General features: G+C 40.5%; 2 protein-coding genes across 4 annotated transcripts in view; one reads left to right on the forward strand and one right to left on the reverse strand.

Annotated features, from left to right (window-relative positions):
• Positions 1–4619: 4619 nt before the first annotated feature.
• Positions 4620–8804, reverse strand: LOC115437018 (E3 ubiquitin-protein ligase TRIM21-like). 2 transcript variants are annotated; one of them, XM_030160081.1, is made up of 2 exons: positions 8649–8804; positions 4620–6987 (listed from the first exon to the last, which is right to left on the reverse strand). In XM_030160081.1, the coding sequence occupies exon 2, from the start codon at positions 6981–6983 to the stop codon at positions 5340–5342; it is 1644 nt and encodes a 547-aa protein (XP_030015941.1). In that variant the 5' UTR covers positions 6984–6987; positions 8649–8804; the 3' UTR covers positions 4620–5339. The 2 variants fall into 2 exon arrangements, with proteins under 2 accessions (XP_030015941.1, XP_030015940.1); XM_030160080.1 differs by having other exon boundaries at positions 4620–6985; positions 8645–8804.
• A 3456-nt stretch (positions 8805–12260) lies between these two features.
• Positions 12261–26416, forward strand: part of LOC115437017 (E3 ubiquitin-protein ligase TRIM39-like) — a 760370-nt gene continuing 746214 nt past the window's right edge. Inside the window, exons 1-2 of one of the 2 annotated variants that reach the window (XR_003937901.1) lie at positions 12261–12362; positions 17076–17314. The gene's annotated coding sequence lies outside the window, so the exon portion shown is untranslated. Of the gene's footprint in view, positions 12363–17075; positions 17315–26416 lie in introns of those variants that run through there. The other variant, XM_030160078.1, reaches the window with a different exon arrangement.

The raw sequence follows: 26416 nt of genomic DNA on the forward strand, positions 1-26416 counted from the left end.
GGTTTTTAAACCAATACACTATGTATTTTTAAAAGGCTTATTCACAAAAACATCTTACCAATACTAATTAGTCATATTTACTAGCTAATGAAAAGTTCCATCTGCAGCCACTGGGTATTTGCAAACAGCTCAAAAATAATTGCTGAAGCAAACATTAAAAAGAGAAAAAAAAGTTGTCTACGAACAAAATAAGAAATAATCCAAACATGCATCATGTTATTAGACTTAATACAAGGGACTAAACTATATTTTATGTAACAATGGAGCTGCTTTCAAAACATGCAATACATAAAATTACAACTAAATACATTACTTGGAACCTTTTCAAAACTATTTTAATGAAGACATTAACTTGTGAATTTATGAGCCCCGGTAAATCCTGCATGACAGTATGAAGTGAAGTGGGACGCTGTATGGTAGTCTGATATGAATGATAGACATGGGAGTGAACAGGTGCATAGATATGTATTTCACAAAGATGCTACTAACACAACTTTAAAACACTGCATAATAGTCTGATATTAGATAATGGTGGACATGAGAATTAACAGTTGTACATGTCTGTGTTTGTTTCACCGAGATGCAACTTACGCGACGTTAAAACGCTGTAATACGCTCTCTAAAACTTGCGTGAAAAAAAAACTAGAATGTTCTCTTTGGCGTATCCTGACAGCGTGTTTCCACAAGGACGTTTTTCTCATGGGGCACTAAAGTGTAGTGTTATATTGTTTTACAAAGTCACAGCTTACCGTGGAGTAAAATAAATGCAGTTTCTTTCACCGTTTCTCTCGTCTTCTTCTCTGCTGCAGCCCAGTGAGTGTGAGAGGAAAAGCTTAAAGAGCAAAAAACTTAAATCAATATATCGGTTACATATTGACCAATGTTGATTAATCGGTCCGATTAATCGGTGGGGCTCTAGTTTCTACTTTTCTTGTTGACTTGCTGCCTCCTGATGCTGGGGCAGTTGTTGCATCAGAGGCAGGACAACATTATCTGTGACAGTGTGTAGGGGATACGGACTACAGTAGATATGGGAGGGTCGTTAGAACTGTCATGAGATGTATTCAGAAGGTTCTTACTGGTCGCTAGGTTTATTTTGTGTATTGGTTTTACATTTGTTCATGTGTTGATTAGGCAAGGCAGGTTTATTTCTATAGCACTTCTCATGTACAAGACAATTCAAAGTGCTTTACACAAAACATTAAAAGCATTACAGCAGAAGCAATAAAAAGCATAGACATGAGAAAAACAAACAAAACAAAGTCAGATAAATAGATAAAACCTATAAAGCAGACAAAACTTTAAGCTTAAAAGAATATGAACTATTCAAATGCAGCTGAGAACAGGTGGGTCTTTAACCTGGATTTAAATAAACTGAGTGTTGCAGCTAATCGGAGGTTTTCTGGGAGGTTGTTCCAGACATGTGGAGCATAGAAGCTGAACGCAGCTTCTGCAGGTCTGGGTCTGACTCTGGAACTGACAACAGACCGGATCCAGATGACCTGAGGGGTCTGGGGGGTTCATACTGGGTCAGGAGGACCGGATCCAGATGACCTGAGGGGTCTGGGGGGTTCATACTGGGTCAGGAGGTCACTGATGGATTCTGGTCCTAAACCATTCAGAGCTTTATAGACCAGCAACAGAACTTCAGAGTCTATCCTCTGACGGACAGGCAGCCAGTGGAAGGACCTCAGATCTGGACTAATGTGGTCCACTTTTCTGGTCTTAGTGAGGACTCTAGCCTCAGAGTTCTGAATGAGCTGCAGTTGTCTAATGGATTTTTTAGGTCAACCTGGAAAGACACTGTTGCATTGACACTGATTAGCAACTGTATAATGTATAAGTTCCTTCACTTTTGAGGAGGATTTGGTTTTGGGTTTTTTTTGTCTTCTCTGTGAAGTACTGACATCTGTGTGTGAATACTAGGGTATGTCCAGATGGATAATGTTTGTGCTGTTTTATAACATGATCTGTGAGTTGTTTAACATTTATAAGGCCACGTTTACCTGCGGGTGCTGGAGGCTTTGCAACCCTTCCTCATTCTAGTTCTTCAGGAATAGTCTTGTGACTGGTTTACTTGGGATCTGTGATCTTAACAGCGCTGTACACTTGGAGTGATATTTATTTATTTTTCTCATTTCCTCCTCTTGAGATGTTATTGATACCTGGTATGGTCATGGGTCATGTGATTTCGCAGTCTAGTCTCATTCTTTGATTTGTGTATTTTTTTGGTTTGGGTTGTATGGGCAAGTGGAGATCAGTAGGGGGAGTGTAACAGAGTTAATATATGTAGTGTGGGATTCCACTTGACATCTCACACTGTTAATGTATTAATGATAATTTTATTTCATTGCCATTGAATGCAACACCCCTGCAGACAAGGGTGGTGAACCCCAGGGAGATAGCACCAGTTGAACTTTGCTGTCTACCAGGTGGGTACACACACTGTTAGTCCAGTCATTATTTTACATTTTTTTAGTTTTAATTTCATACCCAAATGATTGTATTACACCATTATATTTGTGTACCACTTAGCTCCCTATCAGTCAAGCATATTCATGAATGAAAATGACAATATTCTTAATTATATGTTCATAGCATGATTAGCATGCGGTGTGTTAGCTAACTTTGATTTTTTTATTTTAGCTTAGCAGTGTGAGAACCAGGCTTGGGTGTGACTCATGAGACTGACTATATTTTTCTGCCAGGAATAAACGGCAGTTGTCCAAAGAAGATCGGTTTTGTCATCTTACACAACGCACAAATACAGCCGCTACCGAGGGATCGGCCTGGACTAGCGAATGAGTGAAGGAGAAGTTTCCATGTGAATCCAGCTCTACCAAGGTACTGCACACTATTATTATCTTCTAGAATAGTCCATTCACTGCTCAGATCGAATCTGAATGAGTGACAGTCAGTGTTGAATATGGACTGCATTCATTCCATCCAGTCAACACTGTTAGCATTGTTAGCATAGTGCCATTTCTCCTCAGTTTTCTCCTGCGACATCTTTCTTCTTCCACCAGTAGAAGCCCTAGAGCTGACAACACCAGGATCTGTTCAACTGACGACAACACCGACCCTTCTGGACTACTGAACACTGACAACACCGACCCTTCTGGACTACTGAACACTGACAGCAACACCGATCCTTCTGGACTACTGAACACTGACAACACTGACCCTTCTGGACTACTGAACACTGACAACACCGACCCTTCTGGACTACTGAACACTAACAACACCGACCCTTCTGAACTACCGAACACTAACAACACCGACCCTTCTGGACTACTGAACACTAACAACACCGACCCTTCTGGACTACTGAACACTAACAACACCGACCCTTCTGGACTACTGAACACTAACAACACCGACCCTTCTGGACTACTGAACACTGACAACACCGATCCTTCTGGACTACTGAACACTGACAACACCGACCCTTCTGAACTACCGAACACTAACAACACCGACCCTTCTGGACTACTGAACACTGACGACAACACCGACCCTTCTGGACTACTGAACACTGACGACAACACCAACCCTTCTGGACTACTGAACACTGACAACACCGACCCTTCTGGACTACTGAACACTGACAACACCGACCCTTCTGGACTACTGAACACTGACAGCAACACCGATCCTTCTGGACTACTGAACACTGACAACACCGACCCTTCTGGACTACTGAACACTGACAGCAACACCGATCCTTCTGGACTACTGAACACTGACAACACCGACCCTTCTGGACTACTGAACACTGACAACACTGACCCTTTTGGACTACTGAACACTGACAACACCGACCCTTCTGGACTACTTAACACTGACAACACTGACCCTTCTGGACTACTGAACACTGACAACACTTACCCTTCTGGACTACTGAACACTGACAGCAACACCGATCCTTCTGGACTACTGAACACTGACAACACCGACCCTTCTGGACTACTGAACACTGACAACACTGACTGATGACAGCAAACTCTGGGTTTTGGTCTACAGGGATGTTCTGTCATTTCCAGGTTTTCGTCTTGCGCAAGCGCAGAACATACATTCAAGTTGGTAGTCGATTTGGTGTGTTCTTCACACTTTTTGACCACATTGGGGACACAAGAGCTGGCTGTTGGACTACCTTTTCTGTCAACGGTCGGCAGTGGGGTTGGTGTGTCTTCGCCTTTAGGCTTGTAATTAGTGATATTCCGAAGCCCTTTCCATACAAAGGCTAAGTCATCACACCGGCATGCCCCCCCCCCAGATACACAGATGATTTCCATGTGTGGAAATTGTCGAGTTACATGTGTTTCTCTACAAACAAATAGAAAATAACTCACCAAAAGACAATTAATATTTAATGGTTTTTCTCATTTCAAATGAATACAGTATACGACTGTATTTATTACAGCTGATGAACAGAATTTTTACAACCTGGATTTATTCATAGATGGGTTTTATCAGGCTGCAGTGACTTTGGTTGGTTTATGACGGTAAAACTCTGCATTTTTACATCATTTTCAAGACTATTTACTATATACTATTTACTAGACTATTACAGTTTTAGATTAAAAAAAAGAAGAAACACAAGACAAATCTGTTTACAGTTTAATACATTTATTGAAGTTTTACATTTAACAGAGAAAATAATGTGAATATTTCCATCTATTTCTTCATCATTTACATGTAAATACGTAAATCAAATATTTGAGCAGAATCATCCAAATAAGTTGAAGGTTTGTGATTTATCAAATGGACTGATTGGATTTCAACTTTAGTAAATTTAATCAGAACATATTTGAATAACTGATGAATCATTTCAATATATTTGGTCTTAAATATTATGGTCTAACCTCCGTCTGAGCTGATGTGAAAATAATTACAGGGTTTACAATAATTACATGTGTTTGTCTCTGAACAAAAAGAAAACAACTCAGCAAACATTTATTATTTAATATTTATTCTTATTTCAAATGTAGACAGTATATGACTGTATTTATTAAAGCTGATGAACAGAATCTTTACTTTTATTATTGAATATTGAATCCTCCTGAACACTTCTATCATTTAAATGTATAAAATCAATCACATCATGGAAACACATTCACAATCCCAACATTTGAATTCAAGTTCACATTCAAACACCATCATTATCATTGGATTAAATCACAGACATCAGAATGTGTCAAACCAGGATTATTATCAGCACTAATGTGAGTATTTCAGTGCATTTGGATCCAGATTCATCCACGTTCAAACAGTTTACATCATCACTAAGTTTAGTGACTCCAGTAAATCAGAGAAAATCTGTACATCTGATGAGTTTCTTACTCAGTGTCGACAGGAGTGATGATCAGAGGAGCAGAGTTTGTACCTTCAACATTAGACCATGGATCGAAAAATGGGAGGAGTTTATCACTGAAGCAGCAGCCAGTGAAGGAGTAGATGAGAACTGAAGAATCTATGTCATAAAAGGAGACCAGACCCTCCTCATAATCCACAAACACCCCCACCTTCTGAAGACCAGACTGCACAGACAGACGGACAGGAGGATCAGCACGAGCTCTGAACTCATTCCCATTTCTCAACCAGATGGTCCAGAATCCGTTTGGAGGTCTCACTGTGATCTCTCCTTTCCTGTCGATGGACTCTCTGACCACTCCTAAAGTCCAGTCAGTCTTTCCTTTGACCTGAACCTCAAAGTAAAACCTGCCTGAAGAGAAACTCTGCTTCGCTAAGATGCAAGGACAATCAGAGAACCTCTGTGGATTGTCTGGAAGGTTCTTCGTTTCATCACCGTGATGAACCTGTTTTCCATCATCAGACAGGATGAGTTCAGGATGTGCTGTATCTGGATCCAGAGTCACATCCACCTCATACTGTTGGATTCTCTTCAGCTCAGCTTCAACCACTTTCTTGTTCTTGTTCTTCTTGTTCTTGTTCTTCTTCTTTTTCTTGTTTTCTGTGCGTTCGTCCTTCAGCTCAGACACAGCTCTCTCCACAGTCCCCTCATATGATGGTGGACAGATGCTGGCATTTGTCCAGGTCTTCATGGATTGAGCAGCTTTTATACATGTGAACCTCTGGACAAAGTGGAGGTGGTCTTCAGAGCCTGAGAGCTGCTTCACCTCAGTCCTTCTCTTCTCCAGCTCACAGATTTCCTCTTCCAGCTCTTTGATGAAGTCTTCAGCCTGTTTCTCAGTGGATCTCCGCTTTTCTTGGATCTCCCCTAAGAGCTGCTTCAGACTTCTTTCCATCAGAGCCCTCAACACCTCAACACCTTCTGCTGTCTTTCTGTCTACAGCGTTCTTACTGAGCTCCACTGACTGTTGGATAATCTGGATCTTCAGTCGTCTCTCCTGGATCATCTTCTTCAGATCTGGCTTCTGCTTATGTTCGTCTTTCAGAGGAGTAACGTCATGACTTCTGTGGTTTGAGTAGGCGCAGTGTTTACAGATACATGTGTGGTCGGTTTTACAGAACAGCCTCAGAGGTTTCTTGTGTTTCCTACAAATCCTGTCATTCAGGTTCTCCACAGGGTGGATCAGCTGATGTCTTTTCAGTCCTGGAACTGTCCGATGAGATTCCACATGAGTCAGACAGTAGGAGGTCAGACACACCAGGCAGGACTTCAGGGCCTTCAGTTTGGGTTCAGTGCAGACGTCACAGGGAACTTCTCCTGGTTTGGCAGCTTGTTGGTCTGAGCTGTAGATGTTTGGTTCATGTTGAGCTTCATGTCTGAACTGAGCCACCATCTCTGAGATGATTGTGTTGATCTTCAGCTGAGGTTTTATGTTGAAAACCTCTTTACACATGGGACACTGATATGGGACATTCACCCTCCAGTGATCAGAGATGCAGGATTTGCAGAAGTTGTGTCCACATGGTGTGCTGACTGGATCAGTGAAGACATCCAGACAGATGGAACACAGGAACTGATCTTCAGATCGGACACGACCAGCAGCAGCCATATCTATGGACCAACAGAACAGATACAACACTGAAATATTTGAATTATAGAATCAGTGTTTATCATCATGTGATCATTTATAATAAGGAGACTCATAAAAGTTCTTTATGGTCTTCAGATAAGTGTGACTGGTCAGTCACATGACTCTACAGCACAGATGTCAAACATGCGGCCCAGGGGCCAAAACCGGCCCGCCAAAGGGTCCAATCCGGCCCGCGGGATGAATTTGTGAAATGCTAAAGTTACACTGAAGATATTAAAAATCAAGGATATTAAAATTTTAGGTCAGTTCAATCTAAAGTGGGTCAGACCAGTAAAATACAATCATAATAACTTGTAAATAATGGAAACAAATTTTTCTCTTGATTTCAGTTTTAAAAAATGTTAAAATTACACAAAAATGTTTACATTTAAAGACTAGCCTTTTACAAAAAATGTAAATAACCTGAAATGTCTTAACAGTATTCTAATTTTACTAATATTCTGCCTGTTACTAAATGTTTTGTGCATTTGTAGATCCACTGTGATCTGTAAGTTATAATGCACATGTATAAATTATAAACTAAGGCATAATATTGTTAAAATTGCGCTTATTTTTATTTTGAAGAATTTTTCAGGTTCCTATGTGTTCATGTTGTGTTCAAGTACACTTCATAGATGTAAACATTTTCATTATGGAATTTGACTTTTTTCACTCAAAAACAGAGAGTAAACTTTGGAGTTGACATTATTTATAAATTGTAATCCTATTATTCATATTATTTTACTGGTCCAGCCCACTTTATAAAATATTAGGCTGTATGTGGCCCCTGAATTGAAATGAGTTTGACACCCCTGCTCTACAGCAGTGCTAAAAATCCATGACGTCAGTCCAATACTATGACTTTGAAATGTTCTGGAAGTTCATTAAAGTGTAACTGTAGAAAATGTTAGTGGTAACCATGGGTGTTGTTAGACCTGAGCGTTGGGGGCTTAAGCCCTGGATGTTTTTTTGCAGTAGCCCCGGATCTGTGAGGTTTTTTTGTGTTGTTTTTAAATAAACATATGAGTAAATACACAACGGGGCAAAAGTTTTAGAACCCCCCAATTTTTCCAGTTTTGTATTGAAATTCAAGCAGAAAGAGAGACGGAGGGGGAGAGAGAGAGAGAAGAGAGAGGAAGAGGTACTCACATGGTAGTTATGGACCCCCCCCCCTCCAGTCGCAAATTAGTTTTTTAAGCCCTGGATGTTTTCCAGTCTTAACGACGCTCATGGTTCAAACAAAAGCAGGAATAGACGTTGAACCAAAGTCCAGCCCATCTAAAGGACATGGACTGTAATAATCTAGAATCTGTGTAAATACTGTTGGTTTATCCATGTGGTTCAGTGATAGGTGGGATGTTCGTAGGAACATGTGTTTTATTTTGAAGTCCAACTGCACACACAGGAAGTGGATGTGATATGAGTTACAGTTGATGTTAGGAGCTGTGAACAGGGAAGTTTCCGCTGGAAAGCAGTGAATAAAGAAGCACTGAGTTTACTGAACAACTGGTGATTTTCTGCAGTGATTCAGACGAGCAGACATGACAATAGGAACCATTTGAGGAGAGATGGTGTGAAATGAATCCAGTTGTGTGTGTGTGTTTGCAGTTGAAGCTGTAGATCAGCTCAGTTGGACTCACCTCTGTTTGTAGAGACTCTGCTGAGACTGGAAACAGATCTGATGAAGTGGGTTTAAGGTTTGTTGGACGCTTCCACACACACGTCTGCAGCTCTAATCACACTGACAACAACGTTCACTGGCATTTCTGGGAAATGATCTTTGTTCTGTGGAATGTGGCTCCGCCTCTGACCTGTTTCCTGGTTGATGTGATGGTGAAATCCGAGTGTGTGTTGTTTTATCACAGAGCACAGACGACATGTAGAAGGGTTCTGCTTCTGCTTCTGTAAATACATGTGTGGAAGTGTAGATGTTTTTAGTCCATTTTTGGGGGGCCAAATGTCCAAACTATATACAGTGCATGTTTGAAGCATAATATTTCAACAACAAATATACAGCACCCCCCCCACCCCCCCATCTTGTCTATAAAATGGTTTGATCCACTCCACCCCTCCTCGTGTACAGAGCAGTGTACAGGCGCTGCCTTCTACAGTTGGTTCAGAAGTGGAGGACGTACCTGGGTCCAACCAGGACATTTGTTTACTTTGACCACTGAATACCAACACATTAGGATCAACACCAGGACATATTTTTACTGCACTGAAACGTAGATCCCTGTTTCTGCCGTTAGGTGGGAGTTAGCTGATGTTTTTTCTGTCAAGGAAATGTTCCATGTAGTGCTGGGCGATATGACGATACATATCGCGGGGACGATAGAAAAGTGTCTATCGTGCCATTTCTCTTCTATCATTTCTAACCTAATTTTATCAATTATTACAGCAAATATATCATTAAATAGCCTGCGACGGTTGTATTAGTGTTGTCTTGTCACTATGCATACTTTAAGTTTATATAAGTGAAAATAAAAAAGAATAAAAAATAGATTTTTCGCAAAGAAACCCCGTCTTGTGGTTTTGCGACGTGACGCTGCTTTACATTCTTTGATTCTCACGCGGGTTTGCGACGTGCTTTACGTTACTTAACTCATGAGTGCTGAACGATGGACGCGCAACAGGTTGAGGTTTCTTGCCCGGAGTCACAACAGACAGAGACAGCTATGCAGGCAGCCCAAGAAGAAGCACTTTTACTGAAAAGAGGGGGTACGTCTGTGATTTGGTTACATTTTGGGTTCAAGACTTCCGACACGGAGCAGAAGGCGGCCATATGCAAACTATGCTTCGAGACTATTCCTGCGCCTGATGCCAACACAACAAACCTCTTCTATCACCTAAAGAAGGTCCACGAAAAAGAATCCAAAAGAATCCAAAAAATCCGAGCTAAACCAAGTTGTGGAACAGCGGGGGCAAGTTGCGAAAAGAAAAACTATAGCCAGCCAAAGATAAAGCAGTCTTTCACACAAGGCACGCCGTATGAGAAAACGTTCCAGCGCCAGAAACAAATCACATGTGCCATCTCGTGTTACATCTGTAAAGGCATGGCTCCCGTGTATGTAGTTGAGAAGGACAGCTTTTGAGACTTCGTCCTTGATCCGAGGTACGTTATGCCCAGTCGTAAGCACTTCAGTAAAGTCGAGTTGCCTTGCTTATATGACGCATGCTGGACCAAAGTAGAGAAGGATGTTTGCAGTGTGGTGGCAGTTCATTTGTGACAGTTCAGTTAAATGTCACTTCAAAATGAATTTGGAGAAAAGTAAGCAATGAAATTTTTGTCAAACTTTTCAGAGAATAACTGAAAACATACTTTATTGTGGTATATCGTGATATATATCGTTATTGTGATATAAAATAATCCCTACCGTGATATTTGATTTTTTCTATATCGCCCAGCACTAGTTCCATGTGGTTCAGTCCACCTCTGTCCACCTCTGTCCTCTGTTTGAACTGGACTGAGAGAAGCTGCTGTTGAGTCTGTGCATGTGTTCAGATTAAAGACAAGGAGAGACGGACTTTATCTGACTGGATGAACATTAACTCCTATTGTGTGTGTGTGTGTGTGTGTGTGTGTATGCAGATAGGAACATAAGATTGTTTTTTTTTTTGTCTGTTTGTTTTTTTAGGAAAAAAAGCCAGATTCAGGTCAGAGTGTCGGATCAACTTGTGTAACCTCATTTTCCACAGCAACCAAGTATTCTATTACAATGATATTATAAGTTGAATAAATGTACCTGTTTATATTTCTTATTAGATATAAAACACATTGTCTGGTTATTTGCCTTTTGGTTCAAGCACAAACAGAGAGCGTGGAGCAGAGACACTGAACATATCCACTGGTCTACAGTTTATTAGAAATAATCTGACTCAGATTAAATGTTACGTATTTTCTCTCGTAGATGTATACGTTGAGGAGCTGCTGTATCAAAATGGAGGATTGTCTTCCACCACAAATTAGAGTTCGGGTTTATTTCTTTAATGATTCCAATCCATTCCTCTTTTACTGTGGCTCATTGAAATAACTTTGATCAGATTTGATGGTTTAGTCACAGAGTTTGTCAGACCCAAAAAATGTTCTGCTTTTCTTTCACAAATGTGGGAACGATGGTCTGAAATTGTTTTAAAATGTACAAAACAGTGAAATTTCTCTTGCCTGTCCATCCAGTACTCTGGGTGTTCAGCCCCTGAACCTGTGATCCTAGAATCACCCCTGCCTTCAAATATTTTAGGGGGGCTTCAACACCCCCAAAAATGGACTAAAAACACCCATGGGCGACACTTCCACAGACTCCCATGGGTAAAAAAAAAAAAAAAAGAGCAGCTGAAACATGGACCTCATTCCAGGTTCTGGAGGCGGGATCGATCGATCGATAGATCGATCTATCGATCGATCGATCTATCGATCTATCTATATTCATCCATTCATTCATTCATTCATTGCGTATGGTGTCGTCTGAACCCATTCATTTTTTTGTGCTGATCTACCAACTCCAGCTCTAAGTTGACCAGATATGGTCATCTTTCCACTGGTCCAGTCTGTTTCCTGTATTAGTGACATTTCTGTTGTAAATTCTGTTTTCTTTGCTCTGTGTTTGGATCCATTTCTATCTGATCCAACTGTTCTGTTGGGTTTTCACCTGTAGTTCTATAGTTCCATAGTTGGACTGGTCCAGCTGTTCACATGGAACCACTACAACTAGAAGGATGGAGGTTCGAAGGGAAGGGACTGTTGGTCCAAATGTGGTTCTGTGGGTTGGATTGGAGGAGTTCTGTTGAACCTGACACCATTCTGCATATTTACTCCACCAGACCACCACTAGATAGACCACAACACAAAGGACCTGAAGGCCTGAAGTCCATGAGACTCCCACAGAACAGCTCATGTGACTCCACACTAATGATGACAGACAGTCTTGGAAAACCGGGTCAGTACTAGACGTGTTCATTCATGTGAACTGCCCACACATACATGGATCCTGTTCATATTTTCCAACCTTAAGTGTAGGTTCAACAGCTGACAGGACAGATAATGCTCTGACTGCTGTTTCTAAACGTCCACACTTCCACACATGTATTTAAAGAAACGGAACCAGAAGCAGAACCCTTCTACATGTTGTTTGTGCTCTGTGATAAAACAACACACACTCAGATTTCACCATCACATCAAACAGGAAACAGATCGTAGGCGGAGCCACATCTAACAGAACAAAGATCATTTCCTAGAAATTAAAGTGAACGTTGTTGTCAGTTCGATCAGAGCAGCAGACGTGTGTGTGGAAGCGTCCAACAAACCTTCAGCCCACTTCATCAGATCTGTTTCGAGTCTCAGCAGAGTCTCTACAAACAGAGGTGAGTCCAACTGAGCTGATCTACAGCTTCAACTGCAAACACACACACAACTGGATTCATTTCACACCAACTCTCCTCAAATGGTTCCTATTGTCATGTCTGCTCGTCTGAATCACTGCAGAAAATCACCAGAGTTGTTCAGTAAACTCAGTGCTTCTTTATTCACTGCTTTCCAGCAGAAACTTCCCTATTCACAGCTCCTAACATCAACTGTAACTCATATCACATCCACTTCCTGTATATGTGTGTGTGTGTGTGCGCACAGACAGGAACATACTATGGACTCTATGCACATCCTCACTACTTCCTGAACTTCAGGTGGGTCCTTTATTTCCTGTCTTTCATTATTGGACACGCTGATTAATCCAGGTGTGTCTGCTACTTCTTGTTGTTACTGCTGATTAATTAGACACACCTGGATTAATCAGTGTGTCCAATAGGTAAAGACAGGAAATAAAGGACCCATCTGAAGTTCAGGAAGTAGTGGAGCTGCGCATAGAGTCCATTGAGTGTCAGATCAACTAGTTCAACCTCATTTTCCACAGAAACCAAATATTCTATTACAGTGATATTATAAGTTGAATAAATGTACCAGTTTATATTTCATATTCTTATTCTGGTTATTTGCCTTTTGGTTCAAGCACAAACAGAGAGAGTGGAGCAGAGACACTGAACATATCCACTGGTCTAAAGTTTATTAGAAATTATCTGACTCAGATTAAATGTGTTAAATGTTACATATTTTAACCAGATTCATTGGACAACAAATGACTAAAGTGCTGGTTTGCTGCTGTTTTGACAGTATATGATAAAGTGTTCTTCCACATATATTTTGGTTTGTGTCCATTTATCCACCGGATGTCTAAATGTTCCACTGATAGAACCTGTCCAGTGAATGTATTGTCATGTGCAGACAGTGTTTGAAGTCCATCTGACACTAATATTCCTCTGCAGTTAAACCCATTCTCTCGTACATGTATACGTTGAGGAGCTGCTGTATCAAAATGGAGGATTGTCTTCCACCAGAAATTAGGGTTCGGGTTTATTTCTTTATGATTCCAATCCATTCCTCTTTTACTGTGGCTCATTGAAATAACTTTGATCAGATTTGATGGTTTAGTCACAGAGTTTGTCAGACCCAAAAAATGTTCTGCTTTTCTTTCACAAATGTGGGAACGATGATCTGAAATTGTGTTAAAATGTACAAAACAGTGAAATTTCTCTTGCCTGTCCATCCAGTACTCTGGATGTTCAGCCCCTGAACCTCTGATCCTAGTATCACCCCTGGTCCCCCCTCTAACTGGTCCAGAACGCAGCAGCTCAGCTTCTCACTGGTTTGAACAGATGACATCACATCAGCCATCATGGCTTCACTTCATTGGCTTCCTGTGTGTTACAGAATTGATTTTAAGATTTGACTGATCCCTTTTAAAGCCTGAATGGGCCTGGCCCCTAGCTCTAGAACAGACATGCTAGTCAGTTCTGAGCCAGTACGCAGCCTTAGATCCTCGGGGGGGCGGAGGGCTCCTGGCAGTTCCAAGGTCTAGGTTTAAATCTACAAGTAACGGTTTCTTCTCCATCAGGGCCCCTCCACTTTAGAACGGCCTGCCCCAGGACACAAGGCTGCACAGTCACTAACATCTATTCCATGTCTTCGTCAAACACAGTTTTATGGACTTGCCTTTATGTTTTAATTAGGGATGCACCAATACCACTTTTTTCCAGACTGAGTACGAGTACAAGTACTTACATTTGAGTACTTGCCAATACCGAGTACTGATCCTAGTCCTTAATAATCCCATTCCAGTTGTTAGTTCCTTTTGTAAATGTGCTTTATTGTCGTTGTCATTAGTCTGACTGGGAAAAAAAGTGCTGCTACTGACATTTAATGTGTTGGAATGATTTCTCAATTAATCCACCAGGGGGTGCTGCTCTGAATTAACCATACTGAACAAATACCACAAAGAAAGGGAAAGTTTTATGAGAAGAAGAAGAAAGTCAGTAATAACAAACATGGAGATGACAGAGGGAACACTAATGTGATACTAATGTTGCAGCATTTTCACTGGTAAGGTTTAAAAGTGAAGCTTCAGCAGGAAGAGAAATGAGCCATAAGTTTCGTTTTTACTTCTGCTGGTGGTGGTCCACACCGCTCCGTACTCCCGGTGGTATTCTCTGTCTCCGCCAGCACCTGGAAAACGGATGGAATGTACGCAGAGGACGGACAGAACGCTGTGTCTGTATCTGTCTGTGTCTTTAACATTACTGTCAGTCAGCGTTACTTGTATCACCGTCATTTATTTTGAAAAATCTCCACACTCTTCACACACATCATTCCACCGCCACGTACCTGCTGCACTGAACTGTGAATGTGACACAGCCGTAAGTGGTATCGGTGCATTTGTATCGGATTACTTTTACGAGTATGAGTACACACACTGAGTATCGGAGCCGATGCCCGATACTGGTATCAGTATCGGAGCATCCCTAGTTTTGTTTTGAATGTTGAATAATTAATTTGACCCTGTTTTGGTGTTTCATTTATACTGACGTACAATGATGTCGTTTTATTCCATTCCTTCATTTTGCATTGATCTGACAGCATCATGTTCTGTTATTTCTGCCCTCTCCACTAGGGTTGGGAATCTTTTACTATCTCACGATTCGAGTCCGAATTTTGGGGCTAAGATTCGATTCAGAATCGACTTTTGATTCAAAATGAATTGATTCGTAATGATTTCTGCTTCAATCTGTAGGTGTGCAAAGGATCCTCATGATCTACTCTAGGGTTGGGAATCTTAGTTTTCAGGCCGTTACGATACACATCTCAATACAACATCTCTGATTCAATATATTAAAGATACATATATGGCATCTCACAATGTGATGCAATACAATTCACACCCAAATCATGACACAGAGCAATTAAGCACATTCTGATTGAACACATTCATTCTGGTAAAAAAATAAAAAATAAAATATGCAGTTGTTACTACTCTGGCTCAGGAGCAGCAACCAAGAGGGGAGACCACACACGGTACAAACAGCTTAACAAAGATTTATTAAATAAAAATAAGGTGAACGTTTAAGTCAGTAGTGAAAGCAGTGATGTTGGTGCATGTGGTGTGTGGCAGTGTAGATCAATCAACTAAACTAAATGTAGACAGCCCATGGTCAGGTCAGGAGAGGAGCAGAGAGAGAGCAACCATGCTCTCGGCCATTTTATGGGCTTCAGCCAGGTGAGGCAGATGAGGGCCTGATTGGGACAATACCCCCAGCTTCCTGGACACACAGGACAAGAGTGATGAGCAGCAAGGGCTCAACAATAAAGGCCACCCGCCGGCCGTCACACAGTTCAGTTCAGTGAGCTGATTATTTATCAAATAAGACCATGACTTTTTACGAAGTGTCTTTAGTTCAATTTCAGGACACGTGCCTCACATTCAGTCAGCTGAAAAAGTTAGGACTTTGTTTCCAAAGTCATTTCTCTGTTTGCTTCCAACTCAACTTCTTGCTCCCTCGCCGAATCAATTTGGGTTCTGTCACTTTAAGAGACACCTGCACAAGGTATTCTGGGATGTGCTGTTGGATCTGTATGACACTGTTTAAGGAAGTATCTGTGGTGTGTACTGCAGTATTCAGTCCAGCTGATCTAGTAGAAGTACATGTTCATAAACCACATGTGTTCTCCTCCTCCTGTGTCTGTCACATACACACAGTACAGTATTCATCTGCACATGCTCAGTCCATGGGCGGAGCTCAGACTGTTAGTTTACAGTGTACACATCCGCCAATCCGCGGCACACGTTAACGATGGTCTGAAGGAAAGAAGAACTTTACCCAAATAAACAGTAACTCTTTTAAATGCAAGTAAAAATATATTCTATTGAACGGATCGAATTTTATCGATACAAACATTCAATAACCGATGCATCGCGATATCATTCCAAACTTTTCATTCACTCGCAGCTTCTCTATCAGTGCACTGGGATCGTGCACGTGCATGTCAGCGTATCAACTAATCTTCACATCCCTAATGTACTTCAGTCTAGCTGCTAATCACGCTAATGGCTAACACTAACCATTAATAGCGCTAGCCGCTAATTGCGCTAATGGCGTGAGACTGCGGGTGGATTTGTTTTAGTTTTTAAAATCAATTTTGGGACATTTTAATTTGATTCTGAATCATTGTAAATGAGAATTTTTATATGAATCCATTTTTTGGCCCAGCCCTACTCTGCACTGCGATACATTCAAAGTTAGTCATGTTTCTGTGTTTGCTGCACTTAGGTCTTTTATTGTGTTGTTTTCTATGCTCTTATTCTGCTTTGTCTGTCAAAGTACTTTGTAAATTCAGTTTTTAAAGGCGCTATATAAATATAGTTATTAATATTATTAATATAGGTCTTTAAGGTTCATTTTACCTATAACTTTGTAAATCTACATCTTGGTGATGTCGTTGAACTAGAACGGAGGGAGGATACTAAATTATTCCAGGCACTTTTAGCAGCCAGCAAGAAATCTATTCCAAGAAGGAGGTTAAAGCCAACTCCACCAACAATAGAAGATTGGTATGAGATCATCTGGCAGATGTTCAAAGTGGGAAAATGTACTTACTCTATTAGAATCCAGAGGGATCATTTGGATCATATTTGGGACAAATGGATCCAGTTTGTATCCGACTGCAGGCGTTGACTCCTCATGTCTTTCCAGGTGAGACTCAGATTGACCGAGGGAACAGCTGAGAGGTGACGAAAACAAACCCTTTTCTGTTCGACGTCCACAGGTGAGTTTTATCTGTGATCCAGATGTTTTTATTAAAGTTTTCTCAGTTTAATCCAAGTGCAGAGCTGAATGGTCTGCACAGAAATCTGAAGGAAGCATGGGTGGACATCAGTCACAACTACTACCATAGAAAACAGAACAAATCAAAGTAAAAACCAGACCAAACAACAGACTGTCCATAAAAGAATCCCTCCTCAGTCTTTGTCAGTGCACTAGACATAGTAAAGGATTATGATCACAACAGAAACGTGCACCAGGAGGAAGTCCAAAGTGTGCAGCGTTGTTCAACTGCACCTAAACGACATTTTCAGAGTCTGGAAGTGAGTTTGATCTGAGACTGAGACCAAATGGAGTCTGTGACCATCAGCTGATCTGGAAACACTGGAAACATGTTTGTGATGTTTGAATCAGTTTGGATTCAGGAGGTGGTTTTTATTGGACTCTGATAACTTTTGACCTTTGACCTTTCACATGCACAGTTTAGTCAATTATTAGTCGCTTTTCCACTGGACATCTGCGCAAAACTTTACCGATATTTACTAAATGTCAAACAGAAGTGCGTAATGTGGGTTTCTCCATTAAATCACAAATGCGATGATTTGTTTATTTATTATGACGAGAAGTCATTCCATAAACATGGTGACGAACATAAATATGGTGTTGATTTACAGATATATTCATTATTATTCTATATTACCCCTCTATCTCCGATTAAATTCTAAAATGATGTGGTTTCCTGGTGTGTCCACACATACACACGTTTCTTCTTCACTTGTTGTAACGTCTGTCAACATCCGTTTTTTTTTTTTTTTTTTAATTCACCTGACTCCAGTTGTGAACAAAGGTTCTTTCCATTGCAGTTTTGCGTGATATACCATTTGCGCTACGCCTGAAAAACCACCTCTTGCCAAAAACTTTTAATTGAAAAATGAGACTTTTGGCGAAATTGTCATTTTTCCATTAGGTAAATTTTAATGTGCAAGTTATATTTGTGCAATTTGAGGATCAATGGAAAAGATACTATTGATGAAGTTAAATCTGATCAGGTGATAAAGAGCTGCTGTTTAGGTCGAATAAATTGACTTCAGCGTGTTTCTGACCTTCCTCAGTCGTCGTCTGCAGATAAAAGTCAGACACAACAAGACACTGAGACTTCCTGTGAAACCTTTCAAAATAAAAGTAGATTGAGCTGCTGTTTGTCCTGTACAGGATGAATCAGTGTGGATTCAGGTCTGGACTGATGGTTTGTGTTCTGATGTGGATTCAGGTCTGGACTGATGGTTTGTGTTCTGATGTGGATTCAGGTCTGGACTGATGGTTTGTGTTCTGATGTGGATTCAGGTCTGGACTGATGGTTTGTGTTCTGATGTGGATTCAGGTCTGGACTGATGGTTTGTGTTCTGATGTGGATTCCACAGAATGGATCAGAATGAGGACAGAGAGGAGGAAGCTCCTCCCTGGAAGACTCGCCACAGACTCCCCACAGGACCTGGACCTGGACCAGGACCAAAACCTAGACCTGGATCTGGACCCAGCTGTGTGTCCATGAAGAGTGATGCCTCCATGGATGAACCTCTATTCTTTAAAGGCCAACATGTTTCTGATCCTCAGTAAGTGAACCTCAGATCTGGTCCAGATTCACCTCCAGGGTTTTCAGCTCAGTCAGTCCTAACTTGGCTTCTATGTCTGACCTAAAGTTAGTCCTGTTGAACCGTCGGTGTCACATGGTCTTTTTTTCAGTCTAATAGAAGTCAGATACAACTGGACACTAACACATGTTGTGAAACCTTTCAAAATAAAAGCTGACACCGTTTAGATTCAATCACAACATTCGCTGTGTCATACACCAGGACGTTCAACTGCATCCAGGAGAATGATGGGAATATTTTATGTCATTTAAGCTCTGTTTTTCCTATTATTGTTATTATGTATTTCTTTTGTTATTGCTGTTTCAGTTTAAACTGTAATAATCCTTTCATGTCATGTTTTATAGGCTGGTATTATGTATATGAAAATATTAATGTCAAGTAAAACAGGCCATTAAAACTGTAGATTAATGGAACATTAAATGACACAACATGAATTTGTTACTTATATTAAACTACACTACGTTTCAGAAAGTTAGAGTTCACTGTTTTATGTTTAATTATGAAACAGAATGTACAACATCAACCTGATCAATGTCAGAGTTCAACTCTAAAACCACTGTACTGTCAATGATCACAGACCCGGACCCGGATCTGGACCTGGACCTGGACCTGGACCTGGACCCAGCTCCAGCTGTTTGTCTATGAAGAGTGATGCCTCCATGGATAAACCAATGGGTTTTCAAAGACAACATGTTTGTGATCCTCAGTAAGTGATCTTCAGTATCAGAACAGCACTGAGTGACCCTCAGTGGACGAACATACAAGGTCCAGATAAAGGACTCATAGAACTCAGTCTGAGTTTAGGTCTGAGGGTTAGGGGTGTGCGTATCGATCCACACATATCCATACTTCCATCTAGACGTGTGTTTTTTAGAATCGCTCTTTTACATCAAAATATTGATCCCAAGTCCGCTTTCACAATAAATATGAATACTTCTATGACAGTGAATCTGTAATCAATTCTAAAAAAGTGAAGTCTGTAGTCAGTATTTGTGTGGATATAGGAACTACTTTTCCTTCTGGCTTCACTCTCTACTCACACTTGGCGCTCACGCACTGATCCACGCACACGGCAGCAGCCCTGTCAGTTCCAACATCACAGGAGAATGGATGAAGCTGCAGTACGGCAGACAGAAACAGAAGCACCGTCTGGAGTTATTTCACTGCAGGAAACGCAAATGAAGCAACATGTGACAGAAATCTGAACAAACACTTGAAGATGAACCACATAGAATGGTGTTCACAAATAGAAAAAAGGAAGAACGTGTGTCATTGTCTATTAATAATGTTACGATTGAGAAGGTTTCAGAAACTCGTTTTGTGGATGTAATAGTGGACGATAAATTAACATGGAAGTCACATACTGCTGATGTAAAAAAAAAAAAAAAAAAAAAACGTGTCTAAAAGTATTTCTGTGTTGAGTAAAGCCAAAAATGTGTTGGATTATAAAGCAATGAGAATTTGATATTGTTCACTTATTCTGTCATATTTGAGTTCTTGTATTGAAGTTTGGGCCAACACATGTATGAGGAACACAAAGCCATTGTTTTTATGACAAAAAGAGCAAAAAGAATCATGTCTAATGTTAACTTCAGGGAACATACACATGAGTTGTTTATTAAATCAGGATTGTTTCAGTTGACAGAGTTAGCTGAATTAAGGACATTGCTGATTGTGTTTAGAGCGAGAAATGGACTTTTGCTGCAAATTTGCAGAAATTATTTGTTTTAGTTTGACAGGATGAAGAACATAGAAGGAGGTTTAATTTGAAACAGCAAAGGGTTCAAACTAATGTGAAGTAAATGTGTGTTTGTGTTGTGGGTGTCAGAATGTGGAAGAGAAGAGCTGCACAAATATTTATCAGTTTAAGAGGTTGGATAAGGAAAGAATAGAGAAGCTTTAAAAAGCATGTAATGAACTAATTTAACTCATGGATGTTGGATTTGTTGTATTTGCATTGACTGTCATGTAAACTGTTCATTGTAACAGCTGTAACGGTAACTTATCTGATGGAAGCAGATGTTTGAAGAAAGGGGCAGGTTTTAGAAGTTTTCTTCATCCTGCTCCTTTCCAATCATTTAGATTGGAATGAATGAATAAATGACAAAAATAGAAGAGCATGAGGAGTTACAGCGGAGGTGATTAGAGGAGCGTGAGAGAGAGGGAGCGCAGGGAAACCCCCCCCCACCTGCCGCCTGAATGAGACAGACCTGTGATGGAAGTCCTTCAGAGAGGCAGCCAACACACACTGTACATTTAAACTAGCACTTCAGTGGCACAGTTCAAGGAAAACTGTAGCTTTATAGTCTAGTTTTGGTTGTATGGGAGTTATACTTCCCATAAAAAGACTTCCTTGTACATCATAAATATTAGTATTTTTCATAGATGACTCCCAAAAAACTGCAGAGATTACAAGAAGTCTGGGAGAAATGATTGTGAAGGACCTCCAGCCGATATCAGCAGTAGAAGACAGAGGTTTGAACTAGGGTTGAACGATATGGACAAAATTTCATATCTCGATATTCATGCCAGATATCTCGATACGAAACGATATGACTACGGGTTTGGTGAAAACCAAGCATTTTTCAGAAAAATACAAACCTCATAATACAGAAGAATGTGGAAAGGGCAGTTTTATTTATAAGAACTCACTGCCAGTCATCAACATTAACATAAAGTACGAATAAATGAAATTAGTTGTGACTTCCAGAGCTGTACATGCAGGGCAAGCACGGGGGAAATCTATATCGTTTTGTGACACGTAGCACCATAATCTCAAAAAACCATTACAACATTAGTTAAGTGAAATTATAGTCCCAGATTTCTTTATCTTTATACACCGGGTAACTGACTTTGCTGTATTCTGGGCTAAGTTTACGTGCTTACAAAGTACATGACCACCGGTGTCTCTTTATCTGCTCAGATACCCCGACAAAAACTTTGGGGCCCCGCCAAGGCAGGACTGCCGAAGCAATGGGGGTTAACTTAAAAGGAAATTGCCTTACCAATCAAAGTTGTCGATGGAAAAACACAATAGGAGAATGAGGAAAAAATCCACCAGGAGGCAAGGTTAAAATTTAAAAAAGGTCAGTCCAGAATCTGGTTTATTGAAAACAGCAATGGTTTACAAAAAATCAAAAAACTTGTGAGTAGTCAGAGAAGGCAGTTTAACACTAGTATCTCCAAACAAACGCACTATCTGTCTAACATATAAGAAGCTTCTTCAGTACATTTTATAGTCTTTAGTGACTTGTAGAAGACTTCCCATTGTTTAGTTATTCCCATATTTGGTTACATATATCCCATATAAACATATGATTGGTTAAAGCACTTGCTGCAGAGTAAAATACGTCAAAAAACACGTCACAGACGTACAACATCTAATTCTAGGAAAAGCACATTTGACGAGTTCATCTTGGGTTAGCATCCGCTACAGACACCTGAAAATCTGTCAAAACAGCATTTTGTACATTTAATAAAGGTCAGACATGGGTTCAGTGTTTGCACAAGGAGTTCTAATTTAGATAACATAACCACAACGTGCGTCAAAATTACGCCTTGGTCTATGTCTTGTACAGTTAAGGTGACCCCCCCGCAACCACAATCAGATTATGTTCGGCTCACCCTAACCACCAAACCCATCCCGCCTTGCAGAACAAACAATTTTTACAAGACAATTCGAGTTCAGGTTCAAGTTATCAATTCTTTTATCGCTTGTTCAGCAGAAATTAAAGGCATATGGAAAGTACCTGGCACTAACTCAGGTCAGACACCCTTTAAGCAAACAACACCTATTAAGCAAACATCTTAAAGCATTTCATTTCTTCTTTTTTATATATATATATATATATATATATATATATGTTTTTTTTTTTTTTTTTCCCATATCTTTTCACCTTGTTTTTTATATTGAGGTCAGCAGCATTAAGATATAACTTATAAGGAGTACACATTTGCTAATGCACACTGCATGGCCCAGGGCAATCACATGTTCACCTTTCATCTAACGTAAGCTACGTTCCACAGTTTATATCGTTGCTTATTCAATATTAATATCTTGAATGTTCATATCTAGATATCGATACGATAACGATATATCTTTCAGCCCTAGTTTGAACGCATTTGTTAAGACTCTTGATCCAAATCTAAAATTGACGTGGGCACCCTTACTCATTGTTATTGGTCCTGTAGGAAAATTCAACATTTTTGGCATGTTGTAAAATGTGAACTGGATCAAATATTATCTGTTTCTGTTAGGGCTGCTCGATTATAGAAAAAAAAAATAATCACGATTATTTTAGCAATAATTGAAATCACGATTATTAAAAACGATTATTTGTTAACCTTAAAGTTGTTTAATTTTTTCTTGCAAAACAATGTAAGATATACTTTTTAAATATAAATAAAGCTTTTAACCATTAAAATAAAGTATGTTCACTTTTGTACGAAACAAATCTTTGAATGCAAATAAGTATACTCTAAATTCAAGTGTTTCCTTTTGTAAACAAATAGTGCACTGGAATTAAAGTGCTCTAGACTTGCCATAGAACTTTAGCAATTAAAAAAAAAAAAACTCACGTAAAGTGCAAATTATAAATTCAAGTATGTTCAATGTAGTATGAAACATAGTAAATTCAGTGGCGTGCCGTGAGGTTTCAGTTAGGTTAATACGGCAGTTGCAGCGTAAAGAGATTTGGAGACTGAAGATTGCATTGTGGATGAAGTTGTAGACGGAGTTTTTTTTAATGTGTTTTAGTTTTTCATAAGATTATGATAAAGGTCGCGGTGGTTAAACTTTAGATGGTTAAAAAGGTTTGTTGTGTTAGCGGTCGGTGCGGACACAACTACGAAACACTTTTTGCACGTAATGGGTTTTTGCTCTTCATCAAACCCAAAGTGATTCCATACAAATGAATCTGACTTGCCTTTTTTGTTTACCAAGCACTTCTGCTGCGATTCTCCTGCTATTTTTCCAGACCACTAGGTACAGCTTTCCTCTTGGGGTGGACCTGCCGGCTAGCTGGCAGCAGTAGCTTAGAGGGGGGCGGGGCTGAGCAGCGCATGGTAGCTTGCGTGCGCGTGAATTAAACAACTCAAAATTAATAATCGTTTTTTCACGATTACATAATTTTTGTAATCGTTGCGTGTAATAATCGAAATCGTAGTTGAATTTCGATTAATTGCACAGCCCTAGTTTCTGTTACTACTGAATATAATCCATTGACCATGTTGCTTGGAATGACAGATGTCACAATCATCGGAAAATATAAAAGACAACTCTGTAGGATGCTCACATTTTGTGCGAGGAAATGTATTCTTTTGAATTGGATCACAGATAAAGCACCTTCTAAAACTCAGTGGCATCGGACAGTACTTGAATATATGTCCCTGGACTATTTAACCAGTCTGTTACACAGCAAAGATGAAGTGTTCCATGAAACTCGGAACCCCTTTATGTCATGTATTGGTCTGGACATTTCAGCCCTTTTCCACAGAGGAATAATGTGAACTCATGTTACTGTCATAGTTTTTTAAATTGACTGAGTTTTCCACCTCCTTCTGTTTTGTACCATAATGTTCTGTTCTGTTTGTTGTCTCTTTCTTTTCTATAAACAAAAAAAAAAAAACAATGAATATATATTGGAAAAAAAAAGACTCTTGATCCACGCTACAAAGTCCCAAGCTGCAAACATATGATGGAAGGCACAGTTACAGACTTTGTATTCACAAATGTTCATTGTTAAAGTCATCATTTTCATAAACACAAGCAGACATCTAAAAGTATCAGTATGGGGATATTAGCCTCGGTATGACTTGGTATTGGATTGAAAAGAAAAAAAGTGGTATCGCACATCCCTACTGAGGGTCCACTGATCTGTCTGAGCTTTAAACACATTCTTATCTTAGACCTGGACCCTGAGTCCTCACATATGAGCATCAGGTCAGAGGTCAGAGGTCACAGCAGAGTCAGAAAACATGTGACAGAGAACAGCATCTGCTTTAACGTCCACAGGAAACTGGATTCATCTGCAGTAGGATATGAGTCCAACTAAGACCACGGTTTAATGTCAGAGTTCAGCACTGAAACCACTGTACCATCAATGTTCACAGACCTGGACCTGGACCTGGACCTGGACCCAGACCCAGACCCAGACCCAGCCCCAGCTGCGTGTCCATGAAGAGTGATGCCTCCATGGGTAAACCAATACATTTTCGAAGAGGACGTGTTTCTGATCCTCAGTAAGTGAACCTCAGATCTGGTCCAGATTCACCTCCAGGGTTTTCAGCTCAGTCAGTCCTAACTTGGCTTCTATGTCTGACCTAAAGTTAGTCCTGTTGAACCGTCGGTGTCACATGGTCTTTTTCTTCAGTCTATAGTTCAGACGTTGGCAGGAGAATCCCACTAAACCTGATCAATGAAAACCTGTTGTTGTAGTGGGACCAGTGGTGTAGTCCAGGGTATACGGTGGTTTATGGACTATACCTCCTTATTTTTCAGTCGTATATCCTCTTCTAAATCCTCCTGATGTGCTCCATTCAGTCGTATCTGAACCAAATTGCCCATTTTTTCTCCTCAGATGGTGAAGTCATGACCCGCCCTACTCTGCCTCTGATTGGCTAGTACTCACTGCCTTCACTGATTACATTGGTTAACTTTAGGCATGAGGACTGATGAGCCAATCAGAGGCAGAGTAGGGCGGGTCATTCTGAGGAAAACATGACCAACTAGTGCTGGTCTAAATAAACTAAATAGAATAGTCTGACATGTCACTGTTTCTAAAACAGGGTGTTTTTCTGGACTACTTAAAAAAAAAAGGTCTAAAATTGAGAGTATACCCACTTCTTCAGGGACCACTACACCACTGAGTGGGACCTGGTCCTGGACCATACTGGATCAGAGTCCAGGGTTGATTCCTGGTCCATTGAACACCTTTGTATCATATGTTGTGAGTGCAGATGGTGAGGACACACATTGTTAGGACAGAGCTGTTGGTTTCATCCTAATGTGGATGAGATCAACTAAACCCAGTGAGTGTGAAGCTCCAAACACACTCAGATGTGGATTCTCAGAGGGATCAGCAGGACCAGGACACCTGTCCCACTACAGGGGGTCATGTGACTCATGTTATGGTCCAGGTGTGTCCACCTGTGGGTGTGTGTGTGGACAGACATAATGTGAGCTCATTGTTGATGTTTGGTCCACAGAGTGGAGCAGCAGAGCTCAGAGGTTCCCACTGGTCTACAGGATCAGACTCAGCTGGACTCCATATTTAAGGTGTGTACATGACCAACATCTACTGGTCCATCTGTTCTGTCCAATCATGTCCTGCTGCTGGTTTCAGACCAGTGGACGTCACTGTGTCCAACATGGACCTGAGCTTTGGTCCATGGGTGGACTTTGTGTCTTTCATCACGTTTTGTGTTCCAGCTGCTGGAGGAGAACATCTGCACTTTTGTCAAGAATGAACTGAAGAAGTTCCAGCAGGTTCTGAGTCCCGATTACCCAGAATGCTTTGAGAGTCTGAGTGATGAGGATGAAGAGCAGAGGAGGAGCTCCGAGGCTTTTCTGCAGATCACACTGAACTTCCTGAGGAGGCTGAAGCAGGAGGAGCTGGCTGA

This window comes from Sphaeramia orbicularis, chromosome 17, assembly GCF_902148855.1.
Source record: "Sphaeramia orbicularis chromosome 17, fSphaOr1.1, whole genome shotgun sequence".
In the NCBI taxonomy this organism is placed as follows: Eukaryota; Metazoa; Chordata; class Actinopteri; order Kurtiformes; family Apogonidae; genus Sphaeramia; species Sphaeramia orbicularis.